The sequence below is a fragment of the Salvelinus fontinalis genome, chromosome 22 (genome assembly GCF_029448725.1).
Source record: "Salvelinus fontinalis isolate EN_2023a chromosome 22, ASM2944872v1, whole genome shotgun sequence".
Classification (NCBI taxonomy): domain Eukaryota; kingdom Metazoa; phylum Chordata; class Actinopteri; order Salmoniformes; family Salmonidae; genus Salvelinus; species Salvelinus fontinalis.
This window is the reverse complement of record NC_074686.1, coordinates 24,552,537-24,579,941: the sequence shown is the minus strand read 5'-3', so window position 1 is coordinate 24,579,941 and position 27,405 is coordinate 24,552,537. Positions and strand designations below refer to the sequence as shown.

At 44.2% G+C, this 27,405-nt stretch overlaps 1 protein-coding gene across 1 annotated transcript in view; it reads left to right on the top strand.

The window, feature by feature from the left end:
- The window catches only part of LOC129820080 (thrombospondin type-1 domain-containing protein 7A-like), a 184,893-nt gene that overhangs the window by 104,627 nt on the left and 52,861 nt on the right, over positions 1-27,405 (top strand). The window contains exons 5-7 of the mRNA XM_055876922.1: positions 6,164-6,319; positions 9,130-9,333; positions 24,221-24,415. Coding sequence (XP_055732897.1) covers positions 6,164-6,319; positions 9,130-9,333; positions 24,221-24,415 — 555 coding nt within the window. The remainder of the gene's footprint in view (positions 1-6,163; positions 6,320-9,129; positions 9,334-24,220; positions 24,416-27,405) is intronic.

Sequence of the window (27,405 nt, the reverse complement as noted above, 5' to 3'; positions counted from 1 at the left end):
AGCCTTCTAAAGTGGCGTAGGTAAGCCTTCTACAGTGGCGTAGGTAAGCCTTCTACAGTGGCGTAGGTAAGCCTTCTACAGTAGCGTAGGTAAGCCTTCTACAGTGGCGTAGGTAAGCCTTCTACATTGGCGTAGGTAAGCCTTCTACAGTGGCGTAGGTAAGCCTAAAGTGGCGTAGGTAAGCCTTCTACAATGGCGTAGGTAAGCCTTCTACAATGGCGTAGGTAAGCCTTCTAAAGTGGCGTAGGTAAGCCTTCTAAAGTGGCGTAGGTAAGTAAGCCTTCTCAAGTAGCGTAGGTAAGTAAGCCTTCTAACGTGGCGTATGTAAGCCTTCTACGGTGGCGTAGGTAAGCATTCTAAAGTGGCGTAGGTAAGCCTTCTAAAGTGACGTAGGTAAGTCTTCTACAGTGGTGTAGGTAAGCCTTCTACAGTGGCGTAGGTAAGCCTAAAGTGGCGTAGGTAAGCCTTCTAAAGTGGCGTAGGTAAGTGTTCTAAAGTGGCGTAGGTAAGTAAGCCTTCTAAAGTGGCGTAAGTAAGCCTTCTAAAGTGGCGTAGGTAAGCCTTCTACAGTGGCGTAGGTAAGCCTTCTACAGTGTCGTAGGTAAGCCTTCTACAGTGGCGTAGGTAAGCCTTTTACAGTGGCGTAGGGAAGCCTTCTAAAGTGGCGTAGGTAAGCCTTCTACAGTGGCGTAGGTAAGCCTTCTACGGTGGCGTAGGTAAGCCTTCTAAAGTGGCGTACGTAAGTAAGCCTTCTACAGTGGCGTAGGTAAGCCTTCTAAAGTGGCGTAGGTAAGCCTTTTACAGTGGCGTAGGTAAGCCTTTTACAGTGGCGTAGGTATGCCTTCTACAGTGGCGTAGGTAAGCCTTCTAAAGTGGCGTAGGTAAGCCTTCTACAGTGGCGTAGGTAAGCCTTCTACAGCGGCGTAGGTAAGCCTTCTAATGTGACGTAGGTAAGCCTTCTAAAGTGGTGTAGGTAAGACTTCTTCAGTGGCGTAGGTAAGCCTAAAGTGGCGTAGGTAAGCCTTCTACAGTGGCGTAGGTAAGCCTTCTACAGTGGCGTAGGTAAGCCTTTTACAGTGGCATTGGTAAGCCTTCTACAGTGGCGTAGGTAAGCCTTCTACAGTGGCGTAGGTAAACCTTCTAAAGTGGCGTAGGTAAGTAAGCCTTCTACAGTGGCGTAGGTAAGCCTTCTAAAGTGGCGTAGGTAAGCCTTCTACAGTGGCGTAGGTAAGCCTTCTAAAGTGGCGTAGGTAAGCCTTCAACAGTGGCGTAGGTAAGCTTTCTACAGTGGCGTAGGTAAGCCTTCTACAGTGGTGTAGGGAAGCCTTCTAAAGCAACGTAGGTAAACCTTCTAAAGCAACCTAGGTAAACATTCTACAATGGCGTAGGTAAGCCTTCTAAAGTGGCGTAGGTAAGCCTAAAGTGGCGTAGGTAAGCCTTATGAAGTTGCGTAGGTAAGCCTTCTATAGTGGCGTAGGTAAGCCTTCTAAAGTGGCGTAGGTAAGCCTTCTACAGTGGCGTAGGTAAACCTTCTAAAGCGACATAGGTAAGCTTTCTACAGTTGCGTAGGTAAGCCTTCTAAAGTGGCGTAGGTAAGCCTTCTTCAGTGGCGTAGGTAAGCATTCTACAGTGGCGTAGGTAAGCCTTCTACAGTGGCATAGGTAAGCCTTCTACAGTGGCGTAGGTAAGCCTTCTACAGTGGCGTAGGTAAGCCTTCTACAGTGGCGTAGGCAAGCCTAAAGTTGTGTAGGTAAGCCTTCTACAGTGGCGTAGGTAAGCCTTCTACAGTGGTGTTGGTAAGCCTAAAGTTGCGTATGTAAGTCTTCTAAAGTGACGTTGGTAAGTAGGCCTTCTAAAGTGGCGTAGGTAAGCCTTCTAAAGTGGCGTAGATAAGCCCTCTAAAGTGGCGTAGGTAAGCCTTCTACAGTGGCGTAGGTAAGCCTTTTACAGTGGCGTAGGGAAGCCTTCTACAGTGGCGTAGGTAAGCCTTTTACAGTGGCGTAGGGAAGCCTTCTACAGTGGCGTAGGTAAGCCTTCTACAGTGGCGCAGGTAAGCCTTCTACGGTGCGTAGGTAAGCCTTCTAAAGTGGCGTACGTAAGTAAGCCTTCTACAGTGGCGTAGGTAAGCCTTCTAAAGTGGCGTAGGTAAGCCTTTTACAGTGGCGTAGGTAAGCCTCTTACAGTGGCTTAGGTAAGCCTTCTACAGTGGCGTAGGTAAGCCTTCTAAAGTGGCGTAGGTAAGCCTTCTACAGTGGCGTAGGTAAGCCTTCTACAGCGGCGTAGGTAAGCCTTCTAATGTGACGTAGGTAAGCCTTCTAAAGTGGTGTAGGTAAGACTTCTTCAGTGGCGTAGGTAAGCCTAAAGTGGCGTAGGTAAGCCTTCTACAGTGGCGTAGGTAAGCCTTCTACAGTGGCGTAGGTAAGCCTTTTACAGTGGCATTGGTAAGCCTTCTACAGTGGCGTAGGTAAGCCTTCTACAGTGGCGTAGGTAAACCTTCTACAGTGGCGTAGGTAAGCCTTCTAAAGTGGCGTAAGTAAGTAAGCCTTCTACAGTGGCGTAGGTAAGCCTTCTAAAGTGGCGTAGGTAAGCCTTCTACAGTGGCGTAGGTAAGCCTTCTAAAGTGGCGTAGGTAAGCCTTCAACAGTGGCGTAGGTAAGCCTTCTACAGTGGCGTAGGTAAGCCTTCTACAGTGGTGTAGGGAAGCCTTCTAAAGCAACGTAGGTAAACCTTCTAAAGCAACCTAGGTAAACATTCTACAGTGGCGTAGGTAAGCCTTCTAAAGTGGCGTAGGTAAGCCTAAAGTGGCGTAGGTAAGCCTTATGAAGTTGCGTAGGTAAGCCTTCTATAGTGGCGTAGGTAAGCCTTCTAAAGTGGCGTAGGTAAGCCTTCTACAGTGGCGTAGGTAAACCTTCTAAAGCGACATAGGTAAGCTTTCTACAGTTGCGTAGGTAAGCCTTCTAGAGTGGCGTAGGTAAGCCTTCTTCAGTGGCGTAGGTAAGCATTCTACAGTGGCGTAGGTAAGCCTTCTAAAGTAATGTAGGTAAGCCTAAAGTAGCGTAGTTAACCCTTCTACAGTGGCGTAGGTAAGCCTTCTACAGTGGCGTAGGTAAGCCTTCTACAGTGGCATAGGTAAGCCTTCTACAGTGGCGTAGGTAAGCCTTCTACAGTGGCGTAGGTAAGCCTTCTACAGTGGCGTAGGTAAGCCTAAAGTTGTGTAGGTAAGCCTTCTACAGTGGCGTAGGTAAGCCTTCTACAGTGGTGTTGGTAAGCCTAAAGTTGCGTATGTAAGTCTTCTACAGTGACGTTGGTAAGTAAGCCTTCTAAAGTGGCGTAGGTAAGCCTTCTAAAGTGGCGTAGATAAGCCCTCTAAAGTGGCGTAGGTAAGCCTTCTAAAGTTGCGTAGGTAAGCCTTCTACAGTGGTGTAGGTAAGCCTTCTACAGTGGCGTAGGTAAGCCTTCTAAAGTGGCGTAGGTAAGCCTTCTACAGTGGCGTTGGGAAGCCTTCTACAGTGGCGTAGGTAAGCCTTCTACAGTGGCGTATGTAAGCCTTCTACAGTGGCGTAGGTAAGCCTTCTACAGTGGCGTAGGTAAGCCTTCTTCAGTGGCGTAGGTAAGCATTCTACAGTGGCGTAGGTATGCCTTCTAAAGTGACGTAGGTAAGCCTAAAGCAGTGTAGGTAAACCTTCTACAGTGGCGTAGGTAAGCCTTCTTCAGTGGCGTAGGTAAGCATTCTACAGTGGCGTAGGTATGCCTTCTAAAGTGACGTAGGTAAGCCTAAAGCAGTGTAGGTAAACCTTCTACAGTGGCGTAGGTAAGCCTTCTACAGTGGCGTAGGTAAGCCTTCTACAGTGGCGTAGGTAAGCCTTCTACAGTGGCGTAGGTAAGCCTTCTACAGTGGCGTAGGTAAGCCTAAAGTTGTGTAGGTAAGCCTTCTAAAGTGGGGTATCTAAGCCTTCTAAAGTGACGTAGGTAAGCCTTCTACAGTGGCGTAGAGAAGCCTTCTACAGTGGCGTAGGTAAGCCTTCTACAGTGGCGTAGGTAAGCCTTCTAAAGTGGCATAGGTAAGCCTTCTACAGTGGCGTAAGTAAGTCTTCTACAGTGGCGTAGGTAAGCCTTCTACAGTGGCGTAGGTAAGCCTTCTACAGTGGCGTAGGTAAGCCTTCTAAAGTGGCGTAGGTAAGCCTTCTACAGTGGCGTAGGTAAGCCTTCTACAGTGGCGTAGGTAAGCCTTCTACAGTAGCGAAGGTAAGCCTTCTACAGTGGCGTAGGAAAGCCTTCTACAGTGGCGTAGGTAAGCCTTCTACAGTGGCGTAGGTAAGCCTAAAGTGGCGTAGGTAAGCCTTCTAAAGAGGCGTAGGTAAGCCTTCTAAAGTGGTGTAGGTAAGCCTTCTAATGTGGCGTAGGTAAGCCTTCTACAATGGCGTAGGTAAGCCTTCTAAAGTGGCGTAGGTAAGCCTTCTAAAGTGGCGTAGGTAAGTAAGCCTTCTCAAGTAGCGTAGGTAAGTAAGCCTTCTAACGTGGCGTAGTTAAGCCTTCTACGGTGGCGTAGGTAAGCATTCTACAGTGGCGTAGGTAAGCCTTCTACAGTGGTGTAGATAAGCCTTCTAAAGTGGCGTAGGTAAGCCTTCTAAAGTGGCGTAGGTAAGCCTTCTACAGTGGCGCAGGTAAGCCTTCTAAAGTGGCGTAGGTAAGCCTTCTAAAGTGGCGTAGGTAAGCCTTCTAAAGTGGCGTAGGTAAGCTTTCTACAGTGTCGTAGGTAAGCCTTCTAAAGTGGCGTAGGTCAGCCTTCTTCAGTGGTGTAGGTAAGCCTTCTCAAGTGTCGTAGGTAAGCCTTCTACAGTGGCATAGGTAAGCCTTCTAAAGTGGCGTAGGTAAGCCTTCTACAGTGGCGTAGGTAAGCCTTATACAGTGGCGTAGGTAAGCCTTCTACAGTGGCGTAGGTAAGCCTTCTAAAGTGGCGTAGGTAAGCCTTCTACAGTGGCGTAGGTAAGCCTTATACAGTGGCGTAGGTAAGCCTTCTACAGTGGCGTAGGTAAGCCTTCTAAAGTGGCGTAGGTAAGCCTTCTACAGTGGCGTAGGTAAGCCTTCTACAGTGGCGTAGGTAAGCCTTCTACAGTGGCGTAGGTAAGCCTTCTAAAGTGGCGTAGGTAAGCCTTCTAAAGTGGCGTAGGTAAGACTTCTACAGTGGCGTAGGTAAGCCTTCTACAGTGGCGTAGGTAAGCATCCAATCAATACACTTTAGCTTACGCATATGTTGCCTACTCCCCTTAATTGTACCTATTCAGCTAGCATTGCCAGAGGGATTTTATCATTACTAAAATAGATTAGTACGCTGCGCAGATTGAAAAAAAATGATAATCACTTTGACAGGCACGCACCAAGCACACACGTACGCACACACACACCCATTTTAACAGACAATATTAAATAGACACACCTTTGGCCAAGTGGACGCAATTTGCATGTGAATGAGTCAGACTCAGGCTTCAGTCACAGCATGGTGATGGAGCTTTGGGAATGATTCATCAGAGCAGTGACCTTGTAGAGGGTCACCTACGGCTCATTGCTTTATCCACCACGTGTATGTGTGTGTGTGTCTGTCATTGAGCAGCACTGGGCCGGCCCTGAACCTGATCTGGCTTTTGGGGATAGAGAGAGAAAAAAAGGCCTTTGTTGTTTCAAACTAGACTGGATTTAGCAGGATGATGAACAAATGAAAGGCCATACTGTTTGCCAAATGTTTTCATGCATTTGAGATAGCGTGAGGCTTGGAATATTCATTACTATAAACTGCCCTGTGGGGTTTTAGTTGGTATGAGTTTTATTCATGACTGGTGGAACGATTCAGGATTCATTTTCATCCATTAGCCTGAAGTTTTATCCCACTAACCAGATGGAGAGAGCCAGGATAAAAGTAAAATAGTTTGATCCACAGTGACAGTAATAAAATATAGAACTCAGTCTGTAAAGTATATTAAATGTAAGTGGATAGTCTTTAAAGGCATATCACTGCACTACCTAGATTTTCTAACATCAGGGGGGGGGTTTCATACTTTCATAAGCAGTGACCTATGCCTGGGCTTGCGCCCAACATGACCCAGTAATGCCACAGCTCCTGCCCTGTTCTGACATCATGTCTCTGTGTATCTATCTGTGTTTTAAGCCTCCAGGCCCGTTGATGGTGACCTGTGCCTCAGCCCGCCCCCCAACACCACCCAGCTGTGCCACATCCCCTGTCCTGTGGAGTGTGACCTGTCCTCCTGGAGTGCCTGGGGACCCTGCACCTTCGAGAACTGCCTGGACACAGCTGCCAAGAGAGGTGGGTGGAGCACAGCTCTAATGACAGTTATGCCTAGGCTTTGATACCCATTCGGTCACATAGACGGCCATCTTGAAATGATTGCATTGGAACACCACACACTGGGTGCAACATAGTAATACCAATAGCTATACCTTTAATAATGATGAGTATGAACACATTTTTATTTTGATTACTCCTGACTGGGATACAGCACCCAAGATGATATATCCTTAGTGTTGAGCATCTTTTTCATCTAGAGACTCAGATTCGAACCCGGTCGATCACATAGGTAGCCATCTTAAAAATGAAACAGGCATTGGTTACACTGTCAATAGCAGGTCTTACTTGTAATTTTGTCCTCAGTCTGTATCCATCCATCAGTCACTTCACCAGTAACAATAAACGGATAACATGATTGGAGAGCTTAAGCTATGTTCAGTCTGGTACGTGTATGCAACACTACTCTAGAATCCATCTTTATTTGTGTTGCATTCAGATAAATTATGAGTTATAAAATGTATTGAGTCTCAATATTGATTTTCTTTATCCTCTTGGCAATCCTCTTGGCAAGCCCCTGGAACAAGACATAAATTGTAGATATAGTGTTGTTCAAAACGGTGGAATATAGATATAAAAAACACTGTAGGCGAGAAAGCAATCATTGTTGCATTTTTCAAAAAGGTCTGTTGCAGTTGTATTAGAAAAAATATGTTTAAAAAAAGTTTGAAACCTCACAGCTTCTATATAGAGCACAGATGTACTGTATACACTATAAGCAATATGTTGCTATTGACAGGAGATAAAGAGAAGAAAGACAGAGAAAGAAAGAGATATGGAGAGAGGATGCTATAGGGAGGGTGCAGGTGTCTCTACTCCCTTTTTGTTAGACAGCGGGAAGGGGGTGACAGTTGGTGCTATTCCATCAGTAAGGGCTGAAATGCTGGCTGACTCACAAACACACACACACACACACACACACACACACACACACACACACACACACACACACACACACACACACACACACACACACACACACACACACACACACACACACACACACACACACACACACACACACACACACACACACACACACACACACACACACACACACACACACAGACACAGACGCTGGCTGGCTCAGACCTTAATTATCTCTGGTACAGGAACAGAACAGCAGCAGCAGTCTCTGAGCCACAGCCCCTCTATCACCTCCACTATGGTGACTAATGCATATTGACTCTATCCTAATGAAGCATCTCAAATGGAAGGGACGCCTAGAAATTGTCTCCCATGTGTCTTAATGATGGATTCGCTCTTACCGCACATCTCTCTCTTTCTCTCGTTTCACTACACGCTCGTCTCGTGTCTCACACTACTGCATGTCATACAGTACACGCACAAACTTGACTGGGGTGTGTGTCTGTGTCCGTGCACACTTGCGTGTGTTTGTTCACCCTGGCACTCATTAGTCGAGAGAAGCAGACTCAGGCGATTTTTGGGCACTTTTTTATCCCTGTGACAACGAGCTTCATGCAGCATCAATATGCCCTGATATCCCAGTATTCATTCAATCAACGTGTGTCACTCTTTGTGTTGGCTGTCCAAATGGACTGTCTGCACACACACTGTGATTGTATCTATCTACCAGTATTTGACGGATTTTAGTAACATACTGCACCGTTAATGGGAGATATGTTTCAAAAAAGTGGATGGTGTCTTAGTTACGTTTGTCTCAGCCATGGCCTTTGAGATGTTGCGACACAATACTGTATTGGAGAAGTAATTATAGCCTACACGTTTTCCATCAGTATGTTTGTCTGTGCAAAGAGCCCTCAGGCTCTGACAGGGTGGAAAGGCCTCAGTCAATCTGTTCACCTTGCTGTCCTTTACTGTGGTTCAACAGACGGTAGTGATATTAGATAAAAAACCTGGCAGGATCTCTATCCTAGCCATTCCCTCCTCTCTAACACCCCCACCCCCCCACCCTTCACCTTTCCTAAACCCTCCACCTCTCCCCTTCTTTTCCCACTTTCCCCCACCTGTCCCTGTTAAACTCTCCACCTCAGCCCTGACACTTGACAACACACCTCCATCCTCCAGCTGACCCTCCTAATTAAGTAGAGGGTTCAGGAAGGAATCAGAAAGAATCAGAGGGAAGAGAGAGTTAGCCATCATCCACCAGTCCTCCAGTCCTGCTGGCTCCCCCATGCTCTTTTCTTATCAGGTTGGAGCAGCAGTGGAGATTAGGCCCTGAGGCTGGGGACAGGCTGACCTCAGGATGGGCAGGCAGGGGTTAACATAATACAAACACACACACATGTAGGTGCAGGCACGCACACACACACACACCACACACACACACACACCTCCCGGGCCCCAGACATCACCACTTCCATGTCCTTGACAAGGGAAAGCCCTCGGATTTGGAACAGCAAAAACTATGAATGTATTAATGGATTGCTGCATACATTAGTACATGAGTCACTTTGGGTAAAAGCCTGACTTAATGAGGAGAGAATAATAATAGTCATTATGGGAAGCTGTTTCTCTAATGTCTGTCATCTTCTGGGGACTTCTGGGGACTTCTGGGGACTCTGTGGTAGCACTGAAAAGTGCTACCACAGAGGGTGAGGTTGGCCATGAGCAAGGGGGTGGTGTGTGAATGTCAGTTTAATAAATAATGAAAAGGTGAACTGTAAGTTGCAAAACTTTACTTTACTGAAATGTTTTTTGGGATGGTAGAAGCAAATGGTAGAATTCTACAGCTATGTATGGTTCCATGGCAGCACCAGTGTACCTATTTTCCTGTCTTTTCCTACCAGGGTTCAAACTGAGGAAGAGGATAGTCATCAATGAGCCGACAGGAGGAACAGGAAGCTGCCCTCACCTGGTGGAGGCCATACCATGTGACGAACCCAGTTGCTATGATTGGTTGCTTGTGAAGCTGGAGGAGTGTATCCCAGACAACGAGAGAGAGTGCGGACCGGGCACCCATATACCACAAGTGCAGTGTGTTAACAGTGATGGTAAGGGGAGGGAGGGAGGGAGGGAGGGAGGGAGGGAGGGAGGGAATATTCTAAGTCTTTATTATACTAATTACCATGTTGATTTTCATGGTGTGTTCAGTTGTGTTACAATATGTTTGGGTGAATCGGAGCTTGTATTGCCTTGAACTGTGCCTGCAGGTGTGTGTGTGTGTGTGTGTGTGTGTGTGTGTGTGTGTGTGTGTGTGTGTGTGTATGTGTGTGTGTGTGTGTGTGTGTGCGTGTGTGTGTGTGTGTGTGTGTGTGTGTGTGTGTGTGTGTGTGTGTGTGTGTGTGTGTGTGTGTGTGTGTGTGTGTGTGTGTGTGTGTGTGTGTGTGTGTGTGTGTTGGCCTTGGACCGCAGCCCAACAGGGTAATTGCTGTTTCTGTAACGATCTTGTTCTGTGTATATTTATTTCTCTCTCCATTGTTTGTCTAGTCCTAAGAAAGCACAGAGCTATGGAGGCTTGTGTGTATGTGCATGTGTGCGTATACTTTTGTGTGTGTGTGTGTGTGTGTGTGCCTGATATACCATGGGGCCGAGGGGCCAGGCACGAGCCACTGCTGGTCGTAATTGTGCTGGCTGAGACACACGGAGAGCTGTGCTGGCACTGCCTGAGGAGGGACACACACACACACGGACACACACGGACACACACGGACAGAGCTAGATATACAGCACTTGCTAGTTCATGTTCTCTCCAAAATAAACTTGAATACAGTGTCAGAATTCAGTTAGCATGTGAGAGTAAAAGAAACAATAACCATTGTGCTTGTTGCTTTTGGCAAGCATGGTGATATTGGCTTATAGTACTGCAGTGGTCCACCATTTGAAGACTGAAGAGAACAGCTTGATCTATTGGACAGTCTAACAGTCTAATAGGGCACACGTTGAAATCATTGTCTCAAATCATTGTGCCAATCCAAGACACTAAAGTCAAAGAGATGCAAAACTCCACAATCCCCTCGTCACACAGATTGCATTATTCTCCGAGCGTGTCTGGCACAGAGCAAACATTTGTTATGGCATGTGTAATAGGAAGCAGCGCACCTGGGAGGAGTGTAACTGATGCGTTTTTAATGTGGTTTGGGAGGTGAGAGTTTTAGTCAGGGTAGATCGAAGGGTCCTTGTGTTTTAGAGACAGAGTTTAATCTCAATAATTGAATTCACCCTAATTTAATTAAGTTCAGAATAATGGAGAAAATAACCATAGCTGACTTGATAATTTAACAATAAAAATGATTAGGAGTGTGAGTTTTATTACTTCTAATTCAATATATCTGACATAGTTAATCTTCGTTTAAGATGATTAAATAACCCAACAATAAGTAGGAGACAAAAATGAGAGATGTCAATGGCTTGCCTTCACACTCCATTGTGTTGTCAGGGAAATGTGAAGAACTCACTTTTTATTAATGATTCAATTAGGAAATGTGCGTTGTAATTGTATTTTACATCCTGGGAATTTTCTGTTCTCTTTCGTTCGACTAAGATTCACCGTATGAATATAGCAATTATCAGAAGATATGTGAACCATAGCACACTGCCAGCTAATGAGCACCCTAGGGAGGGTGTGTGTGTGTGTGTGTGTGTGTGTGTGTGTGTGTGTGTGTGTGTGTGTGTGTGTGTGTGTGTGTGTGTGTGTGTGTGTGTGTGTGTGTGTGTGTGTGTGTGTGTGTGTGTGTGTGTGTGTGTGTGTGTGTGTGTGTGTGTGTGTGTTGATACTTCTCAACCAGTTCTCATAATATAACAATAATCAAGGTCCCATTCACATCAGCCAGAGCCTCATGCTGCCTGCACTGTGCTGTTGCCGTGACGATGACAGTGGTGAAAGCCATATTAACTCCAAGTCTAATGGTCTCTTCTTTTCAGAGGAGGAGAATATATATATTGTATATTCAAAGATTTAGGTACAAGATGAAAACTATTATGAGTGAGAAAGGGAGATAACCCTTTGCATAAAGTAAAATTGATGAGATGAAACACTAAAACTAGTCTATCTCAACCATCGTCTCTGCTCACAACTCCCTCTTTCTCTCTTCACCTCCTCATCCTTTCATCCCTCCCTATCTCCCTCTTCTACTCACCACTCCCTATTCCCTACTTTTCATCCCTTCCTACCTCCTTATTCTAACCGCTTTCTATTTCCCTCCATCCCCGCTTTCATCCCTCCCTACAGACACAGTGTATTGTGTATATTGACCCATTTAGCTAGGTGGTGAGCAAGCCCAGCCCAGGTACACTTTCCGTCTACACCCTGATTGCTTCATTCAAGGTCACCTCCCCATCCCTTCTCCCCAGTTATAGAAACAATATGGCTGCTGGCTGCAGTGAGCTTGTTCTAACAGCAGCACCCTGTTGAATTAGACTTAGTTACGGGTAAATGAGATTACCTGGCGCTACTCCACACAGTCTGCATTTCACATTAGGGTGTTTGTGTGTGTGCATGTGTGTGTGTGTGCATGCCTGCGTGTGTGTGTGTGTGCCTGCGTGTGTGTGTGTTCCCCGCCCGGATGGAATGAGATAGGGTTGAATAGAGGATATGTCAAACGATGTCTGGTGCTTTTCCATTAAGACCCAGTTCAGACCCAGCTAGAGGAGGAGGGGGAGGGGTTTATGATGTGAGGTGTGTACCTAGTTTAAAGGAGAATTGCTTCTTTGATCGGTTGGGTTGCTTGCAGAGCTGAGGACAGACAGCCGTAGCTGGTTGTTTCTCCTCTGTGATTTTGCAGAATTGATTTCTAGACACATGCTGGACAAGGAATTGGAGGATGGGGGGAGGAGGGGAATTTCTGAGAGGTGAAGGGTAGTTAGGATTTTAATGCTAGAATCCTTAGTTGCTACATCCATTTTTGGACTGTGTATTCATTAATTATGAATACCCATTGATTCTTGAAGAACATAACTTATTAATTCCTCATGAATTTAGTTCAAGTGTCGTGCCCCATCAGAACCCAAAATATAAGCTTGATTTACCCCATTGTGAATAAACAACGTAAATGAAAAGCAAACTCTGCATATCCTCAAAACATTGTTCAAACTATAATTTTGATATCATGAACGGTCAGTTCTTGCATCCATAACTGTGTCTCTGAGTGTGCTTACATTTCTCCAGGCCCATCCCTCAGCTTTTTCCCAAAACAGAGGCGGGGTGGCTGCTTTCCTATTGTTTTAACTAAGGATTCTAGCTATAAGGGTCCATGATTCAATACATTTGTTGTTATTTTTCATTGCAAATTACTTCTTGCAAGGCCTGAATCTCTTCATTATTTAAGCCTTCCGAGTAGAAATGTTTTCTTTTTAACATTCATGTTTGTTTTACCATCTTGAGTGTCTATAGACATTTTTTCTCCCTTGGAGTACTAATGAAAGAAGCCAGACTGCAGTCAATGTTTTCACACAAAGATGTCACAAAAAGACAGTCAGTCAGAAGCCATGAGAATAATCAGTCTCATACAAACACTTTAATGATTTCCTTTCCCAATCTATTGCATGAAGACACACAAACACACACACACACACACACACAGTCCCTCTTGACTGGACCCTATTGATCCTCTGTTGTCTGCTACTGATGAAAATTGATTTGTTTCCCCCAAAGGGCTCCAGACATGTCATCAGACTGACTGCTCCTCTGGTTCCTCCCGTCACTATGGAATTTTTATCAGTGGTACAGATAGGAGGGAACCATGAAAGGGGGATGGGATGGCCTGGAATACAATGGAGTGTGAAGAAGGGTTTCATTGATATGCAATGACCCACTAAGATATGTGATAGGAAGGGATAGGATAGAGTGAAGATAAGGCTAGGGTTGGAAGCTGTGGAAAAGGGGATGGGATGTGGTATAGAGATGGGATGGGGTATAGAGATGGGATGTGGTATAGAGAAGGGATGGGGTATAGAGATGGGATGTGGTATAGAGATGGGATGAGGTATAGAGATGGGATGGGGTATAGAGAAGGGATGAGGTATAGAGATGGGATGGGATGTGGTATAGAGAAGGGATGGGATATAGAGATGGGATGTGGTATAGAGATGGGATGGGGTATAGAGATGGGATGAGGTATAAAGATGGGAAGGGGAATGGAAATGGGATGTGGTATAGAGAAGGGATGAGGTATAGAGATGGGATGTGGTATAGAGATGGGATGAGGTATAGAGATGGGATGAGGTATAGAGAAGGGATGGGGTATAGAGAAGGGATGGGGTATAGAGATAGGATGTGGTATAGAGATGGGATGAGGTATATAGATGGGATGAGGTATAGAGATCGGATGGGGTATAGAGATGAGATGAGGTATAGAGATGAGATGTGGTATAGAGATGGGATGGGGTATAGAAATGGGATGGGGTATAGAGATGGGATGGGGTATAGAGATGGGATGTGGTATAGAGATCGGATGGAGTACAGAGATGGGATGGGGTATAGAAATGGGATGGGGTATAGAGATGGGATGGGGTATAGAGATCGGATGGAGTACAGAGATGGGATGGGGTATATAGATGGGATGAGGTATAGAGATCGGATGGGGTATAGAGAAGGGATGAGGTATAGAGATGGGATGTGGTATAGAGATTGGAAGTGGTATAGAGATCGGATGGGGTATAGAGAAGGGATGGGGTATAGAGATCGGATGGGGTATAGAAATGGGATGGGGTATAGAGATGAGATGTGGTATAGAGATCGGATGGAGTACAGAGATGGGATGGGGTATAGAAATGGGATGGGGTATAGAGATGGGATGGGGTATAGAGATGGGATGTGGTATAGAGATCGGATGGAGTACAGAGATGGGATGGGGTATAGAAATGGGATGGGGTATAGAGATGGGATGGGGTATAGAGATCGGATGGGGTATGGAGAAGGGATGGGGTATAGAGATGGGACGTGATATGATGATGAGATGGGGTATAGAAATGGGATGGGGTATAGCGATGGGATGGGGTATAGAGATGGGACGTGGGGGGGGCAGAGTTTGAAGTGAGGTTTGTGGTGACATCCTGGCCCTCCCCTCACAAGAGTGATGGGATAAGTTGAGGTGGGGGTTGAAGAGATCCTTGATAGAGGGATGGGGTGCAATAGGGTGGGGTGAGGAGAAGGGTGGGATGTAGGGGTAGACGGGTAGGGGTGGCGTCCCACAGATTTAGATCGGTGCAGGACCCCAACAATATCTAATGTCTCAATGAAACCTTGAAAAGACTTCATGTGTCTCTAAATCCCAAATCCCTCTATTGTTGTGCGTTTCGGTCCTAAATCCATTTAGAGCTTTTCTGGGGTCAGACATCCTTATTCTGACCTTTAAGATCTCACAATACACCTCACCTCTAAGACAACCCTCACCTGAGAAGAATTGGTCAATACATTTTTTTATGCAAAAATTATATGCATATTTAAGCTTAATCTTAAAAAAAAGCATTGAACATTTTGCCCGTCACTCATGAATTATTTGAAAATATCTGTTAACAGTCTGTCAAATATAATGAACTAATTCCACAAGGCTATGACTCTGGAATTGATGCCTGATGAAAGCTAAATAAGTCTCTCCCTCTCCCTCTCTCCTCTCTCTCTCCCTCTCGCCCTCTCTCCTTCTCGCCCTCTCTCCTTCTCTCCCTCTCTCCCTCTCCCCCTTCCTCTATCTCTTAGATGTGCTTAGTTCTGTTATGCTCTGCAGGAAACTCTTCCATTCATGTTTGCAAACATCCAGGGGACCATACCACTTCCCGTGTGCACAGCTGTCTCATCAGATTTTTTATGCATATGGCAAGCTACTGAACTTTATGCATTTAAATGTTCATCATTTACCAGACGCTACTATCCTGATTAGTGCATTCATCTAAAGATTCAGTAGCTAAGTGAAACAACAACACATCACAATCGTATCATGAACATTTTCCCTCAACAAAGTATTTATCAGCAAACTCAGTGCTAGTGGGAAAAGGAATTCCACATGGGTTGTGCGTGCAGGGTACACTAAATTGTGAACAGGTATAGAAACAGGTATAGAAAACACAAGCGTGAACAGGTATAGAAAACACACAAATAGCTGCCAAAGCTACAAAAGAACAAAATGAGGTCATCAGAAAATAACAATATATCCGCAGAACAACTCGACAGAGCCTCTCAGTTTTGGTGATAACACCGCCGAGTACTGCTGCCGCTGAAAAACACAGGGGAGACTGAAGTACTAGCACTAAATGCCTAGCACAGGTAAAAGACATACCTCTCAGCACTGACTGCTGATGGCTTGGCACAGGTAAAAGACATACCTCTCAGCACTGACTGCTGATGGCTTGGCACAGGTAAAAGACATACCTCTCAGCACTGACTGCTGATGGCTTGGCACAGGTAAAAGACATACCTCTCAGCACTGACTGCTAATGGCTTGGCACAGGTAAAAGACATACCTCTCAGCACTGACTGCTGATGGCTTGGCACAGGTAAAAGACATACCTCTCAGCACTGACTGCTGATGGCTTGGCACAGGTAAAAGACATACCTCTCAGCACTGACTGCTGATGGCTTGGCAGAGGTGAAAGACATACCTCTCAGCACTGACTGCTGATGGCTTGGCAGAGGTGAAAGACATACCTCTCAGCACTGACTGCTGATGGCTTGGCAGAGGTGAAAGACATACCTCTCAGCACTGACTGCTGATGGCTTGGCACAGGTGAAAGACATACCTCTCAGCACTGACTGCTGATGGCTTGGCAGAGGTGAAAGACATACCTCTCAGCACTGACTGCTGATGGCTTGGCAGAGGTGAAAGACACACCTCCCAGCACTGACTGCTGATGGCTTGGCAGAGGTGAAAGACATACCTCTCAGCACTGACTGCTGATGGCTTGGCAGAGGTGAAAGACACACCTCTCAGCACTGACTGCTGATGGCTTGGCAGAGGTGAAAGACACACCTCCCAGCACTGACTGCTGATTGCTTGGCAGAGGTGAAAGACACACCTCCCAGCACTGACTGCTGATTGCTTGGCAGAGGTGAAAGACACACCTCCCAGCACTGACTGCTGATGGCTTGGCAGAGGTGAAAGACACACTTCCCAGCACTGACTGCTGATGGCTTGGCAGAGGTGAAAGACACACCTCCCAGCACTGACTGCTGATGGCTTGGCAGAGGTGAAAGACACACCTCCCAGCACTGACTGCTGATGGCTTGGCAGAGGTGAAGAAAAACACCCCCTACAATACAACACACCCATAAATTCGCAAGACTGTTACACAAATGTGCATTATTTGTGCATGACACAAGTCATTTTTCCAACAATTGTTTATAGACAGATTATTTCACTTATAATTCACTGTATCACAATTCCAGTGGGTCAGAAGTTTACATACTGTGCCTTTAAACTGTGCCTTGACTGTGCCTTTAAACAGCTTGGAAAATTCCAGAAAATTATGTCATGGCCTTAGAAGCTTCTGATAGGCTAATTGACGTAATTTGAGTCAATTGGAGGTGTACCTGTGGATGTATTTCAAGGCCTACCTTCATACTCAGTACATCTTTGCTTGACATCATGGGAAAATAGAAAGAAATCAGCCAAGACCTCAGAAATGTTTTTTGAAGAAGCCACTGCTCCAAAACTGCCACAAAAAAGCCAGACTACGGTTTGCAACTGCACATGTGGACAAAGATTGTACTTTTTGGAGAAATGTCATCTCGTCTGATGAAACAAAAATAGAACTGTTTGGCCATAATGACCATCGTTATGTTGGGAAGAAAAAGGGGGAGGCTTGCAAGCCGAAGAACACCATCTCAACCGTGAAGCACGGGGGTGTCAGCATCATGTTGTGTGGGTGCTTTGCTGCAGGAGGGAATGGTGCGCTTCACAAAATAGATGGCATCATGAGGGAGGAAAATGATGTGGATATATTGAAGCAACATCTCAAGACATCAGTCAGGAAGTTAAAGCTTGGTCGCAAATGGGTCTTCCAAATGAACAATGAACCCAAGCATACTTCCAAAGTTGTGGCAAAATGGCTCAAGGACAACAAAGTCAAGGTATTGGAGTGGCCATCACAAAGCCCTGACCTCAATCCCATAGAAAATTTGTGGGCAAAACTGAAAAAGCGTGTGCGAGCAAGGAGGCCTATAAACCTGACTCAGTTACACCAGCTCTGTCAAGAGGAATGGGCCAAAATTCACCCAACTTATTGTGGGAAGCTTGTGGAAGGCTACCCAAAATGTTTGACCCAAGTTAAACAATTTAAAGGCAATGCTACCAAATACTAATTGAGTGTATGTAAACTTCTGACCCACTGGGAATTTGATGAAAGAAATAAAAGCTGAAATAAATCATTCTCTACTATTATTCTGACATTTCACATTCTTAAAATAAAGTGGTGATCCTAACTGACCTAAGACAGGGAATTTTTACCAGGGTTAAATGTCAGGAATTGTGAAAAACTGAGTTTAAATGTATTTGGCTAAGGTGTATGTAAACTTCCGACTTGAACTGTAATTCTGCTTTAAAAGTTGATAAACTTGTATCCTCACTTTTGAGAAAATGGCCTTTGAATGTTTTGGTACCTACTGGAGAGCTCCTCTTTATCGACACACATTCAGCATCGTTCACACCCTCTTAAGCTTTAGCCCCACCCATCTCTTTAAGGGTTGATCCGAGCATTCTGTCCTAACAACAGCAGTCAAGCACCCAAGCTAACTGGCTAACGTTGGCTAGCTTAATAGCTATTTCCAGAGACAAATGAGAGAACAGCTCGCTGACCATTTTACTTGCCCTAGCAGAGCTGTTTAGGCTGTTTTTATGCTATCCAGAGCATTGGTGACTGCTACTGTGCTGCTTGCAACAATTTATGCTTTTTGCAAACGTTTACTGACACCGGCAATATTCAACAGGTGTTTGTCAGTTATTCTGTGCTCTGGCACACTCAGACGAGAGTGCTCTGAAATCTGAGTAGAAAGCCGTAGCGAATTTACCAGCTTACGTCTATCAACAGTTGTCGCAGTGACATTCTATTGAAATGGTTACTTGCATAGTGGAGTATTTTGTTAACCTCTTAAGACATGTAGCTAGCTAGCAGCATAAGCAATTAATCATAATCCCAACTCATGACACTACTACCCTGCATGAATCTGTAAGTAGCTAACCAACCAGGTTCAATGTTAGCTAGCTAACATTAGGCTATAAGTAGCAAAGCAAATGGCTCTAAGATACGAATAATAAGATCATACACGTAAAATCAGCTAGTGAGCCAGCCAGCTAACGTTAGCTAGCTAGCTAACAGTAGACTTTGACTTGAAATGAAAATGACTTTCTGTCAAAATTTGAAACATGCAATATCTGAAAATGTAACTAGCTAGACTATCCTAACCGTGCTCTGAAATCAGAGTAGATAGCCAGAGCGAATTTACCAGCTACGTCTATCAACAGTTGTCGCATAGTGGAGTCTTTTGTTAAGACATGTAGCTAGCTAGTTAGCTAAACAATTAACCATAATTCCAACTCATGATGTTACTACCCTGCATGAATATGCAGGTAGCTAAACAGCCAGGTTCAATGTTAGCTAGCTAACATTAGGCTATAACTAGCAAAGCAAATGGCTCTGAGATACAAATAATAAGATCATACACGTAACGTTAGCTACTGAGCCAGCCAGCTAAGGTTAGCTAGCTAGCTAACAGTACATTTTAACTTGAAACAAAAATGACTTTTGTCGTGGAAATATTTAGTCAATAATATTTCTCAAATACCGGAGCCTGTGAGTTCAATTAGACTTTACTACAAAGTGATATAAGCCAAGCTGGTTTATAAAGTAACTCCCTTTCCAGCCTTGACACACACTTTTTATGAAGGTTCATCCTTACGTCGCACACATAGTAACTCCTCTTTATGTTAATGATTCATCCCCTCTGGCATTTAGCCACTGTTATCTTTTTGCCTTGCACACATTTTTGTTTGGTTTCACATTAGGGCATAGAAATATTATGCCATAGCAATGGTACACAAATAAACAGACATGCCCACTCTCAAGATAGGTGCATGTCTAATGGTGTCTAATGACCTAGACACACATATAGAGTGCACTTATCCTGCTGACTACTACGAAATGAATAATGGGCACAATGTACTGGCACATTTCCAAAACTTTCTGTAAAAATTAGAAATGTGTAATATCTGAACATGTAGCTAGCTAGACTATCTTACCCATATACATCATGGATGGATGCTTCTCCCTGTCACGGATGCATTGGTTGCCTTTAGATTGAAGACGTAATCTGGAGACAGGTGTTTTCTCCATCTCCTTAGCTATCATACTCTATCTCCACTGATTTCAAAACTCGGTCATCCAGAAAGTGAAGAGCAACACTTGTGCAGTTCTACAACGTGCTATATATATATTAAAAAAGCAGCGTTAGACAGGATTACCTATACATACTGACCAGCTCAAATAGACAGAAGTGTGCTATATGGCAGACCAATCTGAACTCATCTTTCGGCATGTCCAGCCCACTCCTTATCTCAGCCAATCATGGCTAGCAGGAAGGTTGCTCGCTTTTTCTGTGACTCATAAATTCATTTATCAACTTTATTAGTATTTAAAAGATGGCATGCACGTTTGTTATTAAGGCACATGGAAGTTCACATATTCCAGAAGGCATTTCTGCCCCCCAAAAAAGACATTTTGATAAAAAATACAAGTTACGTTCAAATGGCTCTCCTGTGAAGTAGTGACCCGCGACATATGACTAGTTTCCTGAAACAAGTCACTTAGGCCTGAACCACCGACAGTCAAAAGTACTGGCCAATCAGACAGTTCAAACAGCAATTATTAGGTAGGCTACTAGTGAAGAGATACTAGGGGAAAGGTGGCACTTAACTTCTTGTCAATAGGGGGCGCTGTTTTCACTTTGGAAAAAATCGTGCCCAATTTAAACGGCCTCGTACTCTGTTCTAGATCATACAATATGCATATTATTATTACTATTGGATAGAAAACAACCTGAAGTTTCTAAAACTGTTTGAATTATATCTGTGAGTAAAACAGAACTCATTTGGCAGCAAACTTCCAGACAGGAAGTGAAAAATCTGAAAAAGAGGCTCTGTGTCAGGGCTTGCCTATTCAATTGGCTTTTATTTATCGATATGTATGCACTTCATACGCCTTCCACTAGATGTCAACAGGCAGTGGAAGGTTGAATGGTGTGTCTAGCTTGATCTGAGGCCGAATAAGAGCTTTTGGAGTGACAGGTCCGGTATATTCTTTGTCTTCGACGGCGCGCGGGGGAGCTCAACATTGTCTTCTGAAAAGCGTTCGGTATACACGGCGAATATCTCCGGCTCTGATTTTATTTGATACATATGAGCAAAACATCATAAAGTAGGTTTTTTCAACAGAGTTTTATCAGTTTTTTCAACGTTTAATGGGACTTTTGGAATTTTCCGGTCTTTGCGCCAAGAGAGGATGGGAATGTTCGCGCCACAATGCTAGCCAAGGTTGCTAATTCGTTAGAAGAAATGGACATTCTAAAACCAAACAACGATTTATTCTGGAAATAGGACTCCTTGTAAAACATTCTGATGGAAGCTAAGCAAAAGTAAGAAAACATTTATGACGTTATTTCGTATTTCTGTGTAATATGTTGATGCCTATTCTCCGCCGTGTTGGTGAGCGCTGTCTCACAATAACCCTGTAAGCTGTATGTTGTGGTAAAGTTATTTGAAAAAATCTAACACAGCGGTTGCATTAAGAACCAGTGTATCTTTCATTTGCCATACAACAAGTATTTTTATGTAAAGTTTATGATGAGTTCTTTGGTCAGATTAGGTGAGTGTCCAAAATATCTCCGGACATTCTGGGGAAATGTTGCTACGTATTCACAATGTATAACCACGATTTGCAGCTCTAAATATGCACATTTTCGAACAAAACATAAATGTATTGTATAACATGATGTTATAAGACTGTCATCTGATGAAGTTGTCCAAAGGTTAGTGATTAATTTTATATCTATTGCTGGTTTTTGCGAAAGCTACCTTTGCGGTGAATAAATGCTTTTGTGTGTTTGGCTATTAATAATAAGCTAATATAATTCTATATTGTGTTTTTGCTGTAAAACACTTAAAAAATCAGAAATATTGGCTGGATTCACAAGATGTTTATCTTTGATTTGCTGTACACCATGTATTTTTCATAAATGTTTTATGATGAGTATTTATGTATTTCATATTGCTCTCTGTAATTATTCTGGCTGCTTTGGTGCTATTTTTGATGGTGGCTGCAATGTAAAACTATGATTTATACCTCAAATATGCACATTTTCGAACAAAACATAAATGTATTGTATAACATGTGATAAGACTGTCATCTGATGAAGTTGTTCAAGGTTAGTGATTCATTTTATCTCTATTTTGTCGGTTTTGTGAAATCTACCTATGCGTTGGAAATATGGTGAAAATATGCGGTTGTGTGTTTGGCTATTGTGGTTAGCTAATAGAAATACATATTGTGTTTTCGCTGTAAAACATTAAAAAAATCGGAAATGATGGCTGGATTCACAAGATGTTTATCTTTCATTTGCTGTATTGGACTTGTGATTTCATGAAAATTATATTATATGATATCCCTGTCCCGTTAGGCTAGGCTATGCTAGTCAGCTTTTTTGATGAGGAGGATCCCTGATCCGGGAGGGTGATGAAGTAGAGGTTTTAGGTTCTAGACAATGAGAACAGCTACTAATTGAATCAAAAAATAGACTTGCTATACTTGTTAATCTACCGATTCATCCTCCTCATCAAAAAAGCTGCCTAGCATAGCCTAGCCTTGCGCCACTGGGATATCATATAATATAATTTCATGAAATCAGAAGTCCAATTCTCCGCCTTGTTGGAGCCAACATAAACCACAAAAATACGAAATAACATCATAAATATTCTCTTACCTTTGATGATCTTCCATCAGAATGTAGTGCAAGGAGTCCTAGTTCCAGAATAAATCGTTGTTTTGTTTTAGAATGTCCATTTCTTCTGTCGAATTAGCAACTTTGGCTAGCCATGTGGAGCGCACATGTCCAAGAACTCTTGGCGCATGGAACGAAAAATTCCAAAATTCACAATAAACGTCGAATAAACTGGTCAAACTCGGTTGAAAATCCATCTTTAGGATGTTTTTCTCATATGTATCCAATAAAGTCAGAGCCGGAGCATTTCGTCGTGTATACCTAACGCATTTCAGAAGACAATGTGGGGTTCCCTGGTGCGCAGTTGAATACTGCCAAAAGGGCAGACCTGTCACTCCAAAAGCTCTCATTCGGTCTCACATCAAGCTAGACATCCCATTCAACATTCTACTGCCCGTTGACATCTAGTGGAAGGCGTATGAAGTGCATACAGATCCATAAATATAAGGCAATTCAATAGGGAGGCCCTGACACAGAGCCCCATTTTCACTTCCTGTTTGGAAGTTTGCTGCCAAATGAGTTCTGTTTTATTCACAGATATAATTCAAACAGTTTTTTTTAAACTTCAGAGTGTTTTCTATCCAATAGTAATAATAATATGCATATTGTATGATCTAGAACAGAGTACGAGGCCGTTTAATTTGGGCACGATTTTTTCCCAAAGTGAAAACAACGCCCCCTATTAAGAAGAATTAATATACTACTAATCGTTCTGCCAGCTCCAATGGTGTTATGTGTTAAGCATATGCAATATGTATGAGCAGTCTACACCGTGATACATTTGCACTGTAGATTGGAGGAATCTTAAAGTATACATTAATAGAGGAAGTAGTATGTTTGTGTTAACAGCCAGTTAATCAAAATTGCTTGTATGTCACATGTTTTGTTCATTCGTGAATTTTTCAAGACATTTGGACAGAACATCATGGTCCAGTAACGTGGGTATGTGAGTTTGCGTGCTTGCGTGTGTGCGTGCGTGCGTGTGTGTGTGTGTGCGAACATGTAGGGGACATTTGTTAAGGACAGAATATTCCACCTACGTGAAGATGACAATGATTCAGTATCTGTTGTCTTAATGTCTATGTGACTTGACACGTTTGGAGATACACAAGGTTTTATCCAGCTTGCTTATGCATTAGAGATGCAATTATTTGGATATGAGCACATTTTTCTTCCATGTACACTGTCAAAGTCATGAGTAAAAGATTAAACTAATGCCTCAATGCCTGAATTAGAATTTCAATGGTTATAAATATCCACTTTTATTCATAGGTTCTTGCTTTGAAAGAAGTTGTAATTCCCCAGACTTGTTCCCTCATGTCCAATGGTTCTCTAGTCTGCCTGCTTGTTTGTCTGAAAAAGCCACCAATCTTTTATACTGGTGCAAACATGCATTGTAATACCCAGTGCCTATTTTCCCTTCAGACTTGGTGAACATGCTGACAAATGTCATGTGTGCTTTGTGTACTCTTATAAACCGGGTGGTACGAGCCCTGAGTGCTGATTGGCTGAACGCCGTGGTATATCAGGCCGTATACCACGGGTATGACAAAAAATAACTTTTGACTGCTCTAATTACATTGGTAACCAGTTTATAATAGCAATAAGGCCCTTTGGGAGTTTGTGGTATATGGCCAATGTACCACGGCTAGGGACTGTATCCAGGCAGTTTTGCGTTGTGCATAAGAACAGCCCTTAGCCGTGGTATATTGGCCATACACCACACCCCCCGTGCCTTATTGCCTAATTATACGTCTGTTTGTTAAACTCCCTCTCTCCTTTCATAACCGATACCTGGGTTCTAGATGTCTATGTGAACAGATGCGACAGATCTGATTTTGCGATGCGATTTTGTGTGTGATATCAAAACATGATGCTGACTGTGTATTGTACTGTATGTAACAAAGATGGTACTACTGCAAGACTCATATACTGTGTCTCCTGTCACCCTGTGCCTCCAGGTAAGTATGTGGACCGCCAACTGTGCCGTGATGCCATCCTGCCCATGCCTGTCATCTGTGAGGTGCCTTGCCCCAAGGACTGTGTCCTCAGTCCCTGGGCCTTCTGGTCCCTGTGCTCACACACCTGCTCCGGGAAGAACACAGAGGGAAGGCAGATGAGAGCCCGCTCAGTACTGGCCTACAACGCAGGGGAAGGTGAGACTACGATCACACAACCCACAGCGTCAGACCTGGTTCCAGATCTGTTTGTGTAGTAGAGTCAACTCCTATGGTTGTTGTCATGCCAAACATAGGAGTTGATCTATGGGAGTTGGCACGACCACACCAGCGGATTTGGGACCAGGCCACACATCATCAGACCGGGGTTCAGATAGTACCTGTTTTCTTTCAAGTATGTTGAGCGTTTGATGGAGCCTGTCAATATTGCATACCATATGAACAGGGTTTGCACTTTCTATTGGTTCTGTTGCACCAGATGAGATCGATCATGTGCAGCTTAAGTACATGAAGGAAGAAAATAAATCTCAATTTGATCCCAGGTCTGCACAGCATGCAGGAGAGTATCTGATATCTCATGTGAGGCTGCTGAAGCAACCATTCACCATGCCCACTATTTCTGTTCTATGTTACAGGAGCCAAATTGTCTATATCTAATAAATGATTCTGTATGTTCCTCCTCCTCAACGACTGCTCAGGTTGTAGCCTGGGTTACTGTGATGCAGGGTAAGGTTCTGTGATGTGGCATAGTCACAAGGAATAACAAGCTTGGAAACTTTAGGATAGATGCCTGAACTACGCTCTGGAGCTACATTTTCAATGTTTAGGTTTAAAGCATCTGTGTGAAGTGCTTAGAGCCCTTGTGCTTAGTATTCTTTATAGCACCTTTCACAAATGTAGGGATTGGTAATAGAACATTCATAACTTTACATTTACCTTCCTTTAAGGTCTAACGCGGGTGCTCAAGGTTCCTGCACTATTCGGTACTATAATTTCTTATGCTCTTAGAATGCAGTGTTCCCATAGATGTAGTTATTCAGCTCTGTAGATGTTATAAGTAGATGTATGTAGTTGATATACTGTATGGCTACCTGGGTACCAATCTATTTCCCCTCACTGCCTGGTCAGCATAACTTTATGCTTGTACTATGAAACACTTTTACAGACTCTCAACAGCACAGTGCTAGTAATAAGCATTCCTTAGTGTAAAGTGCTGCCTGACAACCTAAGGAGAGGAGATGAAAAACGCTAAGGAGAGGAGACTGAAACCCTAAGGAGAGGAGCCTGAAACAATGAGGAGAAGCGACTGAAATTCCAAAGAGAGGCAACTGAAACCCTAAGGAGGGACAACTGAAACCCTAAAGAGAGTCGACTGAAACCCTAAGGAGAGGAGCCTGAAACCCAGAGGAGAAGCGACTGAAATCCCAAAGAGAAGTAACTGAAACCCTGAGGGACACCTGAAACCCCAAGGAGAGGCGACTGAAACCCTAAGGAGAAGTGACTGAAACCCTAAGGAGAAGTGACTGAAACCCTAAGGAGAGGAGACTGAAACCCTGAGGAGAAGCGACTGAAATCCCAAAGAGAAGCAACTGAAACCCTGAGGGACGACTGAAACCCCAAGGAGAGGCGACTGAAAACCTATGGAGAGTCGACTGAAACCCTAAGGAAAGGAGACTGAAACCCTAAGGTGAGGAGCCTGAAACCCTAAGGATAGGAGACTGACCCCAAGGAGTGGTGACTGAAGCCCGAAGGAGAGGTGACTGAATCCCAAAGGAGAGGTGACTGACACCCAAAGGAGAGGCGACTGAAACCCTAAGGAGAAGTGACTGAAACCCTAAGGAGAGGAGACTGAAACCCTGAGGAGAAGCGACTGAACTCCCAAAGAGAAGCAACTGAAACCCCAAGGAGGGGCAACTGAAACCCCAAGGAGAGGCGATTGAAACCCTAAGGAGAGTCAACTGAAACCCTAAAGAGAGTCGACTGAAACCCTAGGGAGAGACGATTGAAACCCTAAAGAGAGGAGACTGAAACCCTAAGGAGAGGAGACTGAAACCCTGAGGAGAAGCGACTGAACTCCCAAAGAGAAGCAACTGAAACCCCAAGGAGGGGCAACTGTAACCCCAAGGAGAGGCGATTGAAACCCTAAGGAGAGTCAACTGAAACCCTAAAGAGAGTCGACTGAAACCCTAGGGAGAGACGATTGAAACCCTAAAGAGAGGAGACTGAAACCCTAAGGAGAGGAGAAGTGTAAGTCTGGTCAGTATTGGAACTAGTGCCTTTGGATTAGAGTCTTGCAGTCCAAGCTGCCAGTCACGCCCTGAAAACCCATCGCTATACAACCTACACTGAGCTGTGCCATCGCCTTGCAGTAGATCAGCATGTTGTAGCCCATTGTATAACACTGCTACAGCTCTTGTAGATATCCTCCATTGGACCATAGCAAGACAGTGTCTGTCTGTGGCATATTCAGAACACCCACGCAGGAGAGAGACTTTATACATGATCGTTTCCTCTAAATGGATACTGGTATGCTCTGGCATGGGGAGGACAGCCACACTGTCATCACGGCAGAAACAGAATCAACTGAATGCCTCGAATCATTTATTAGCCTTCCTACGCCTCAGCAGACAGACACACTGTCCAGGATAAATGGCAAGAGGTGTGTGTGTGTGTGTGTGTGTGTGTGTGTGTGTGTGTGTGTGTGTGTGTGTGTGTGTGTGTGTGTGTGTGTGTGTGTGTGTGTGTGTGTGTGTGTGTGTGTGTGTGTGTGTGTGTGTGTGTGTGTGTGTGTGTGTGTGTGTGTGTGTGTGTGTGTGTGTGTGTGTGTGTGTGTGTGTGTGTTTGTGTGTGTGTGTCAGATGCGTGTGTGTGCGTGCGTGTCAGATGCCAGGTGTGGGCTGAGTGTAGCATGAAGTCCTACAGACTCAGCTCTACTAGCAATCTGCTATCACACATGCAGATTGAGGACCTCCCAATTCAGACCCGAGTCATAACTTGAGATCTGCGTAAATTATGGAGCGGTGTCAATTTGAGCCAAAATACAAGTGGTGTGGAGATCTCAAGTTAGGCTCTCAGGGAGTAGAGAGAGCAGTTTACAGTCAATTGGAAAACATAGCAGAATAGAAATGACTGGGTAATTCCAACAGGGTTGAGCCCATAGAGTAGGCCTACGTAACAATTACAAAAGG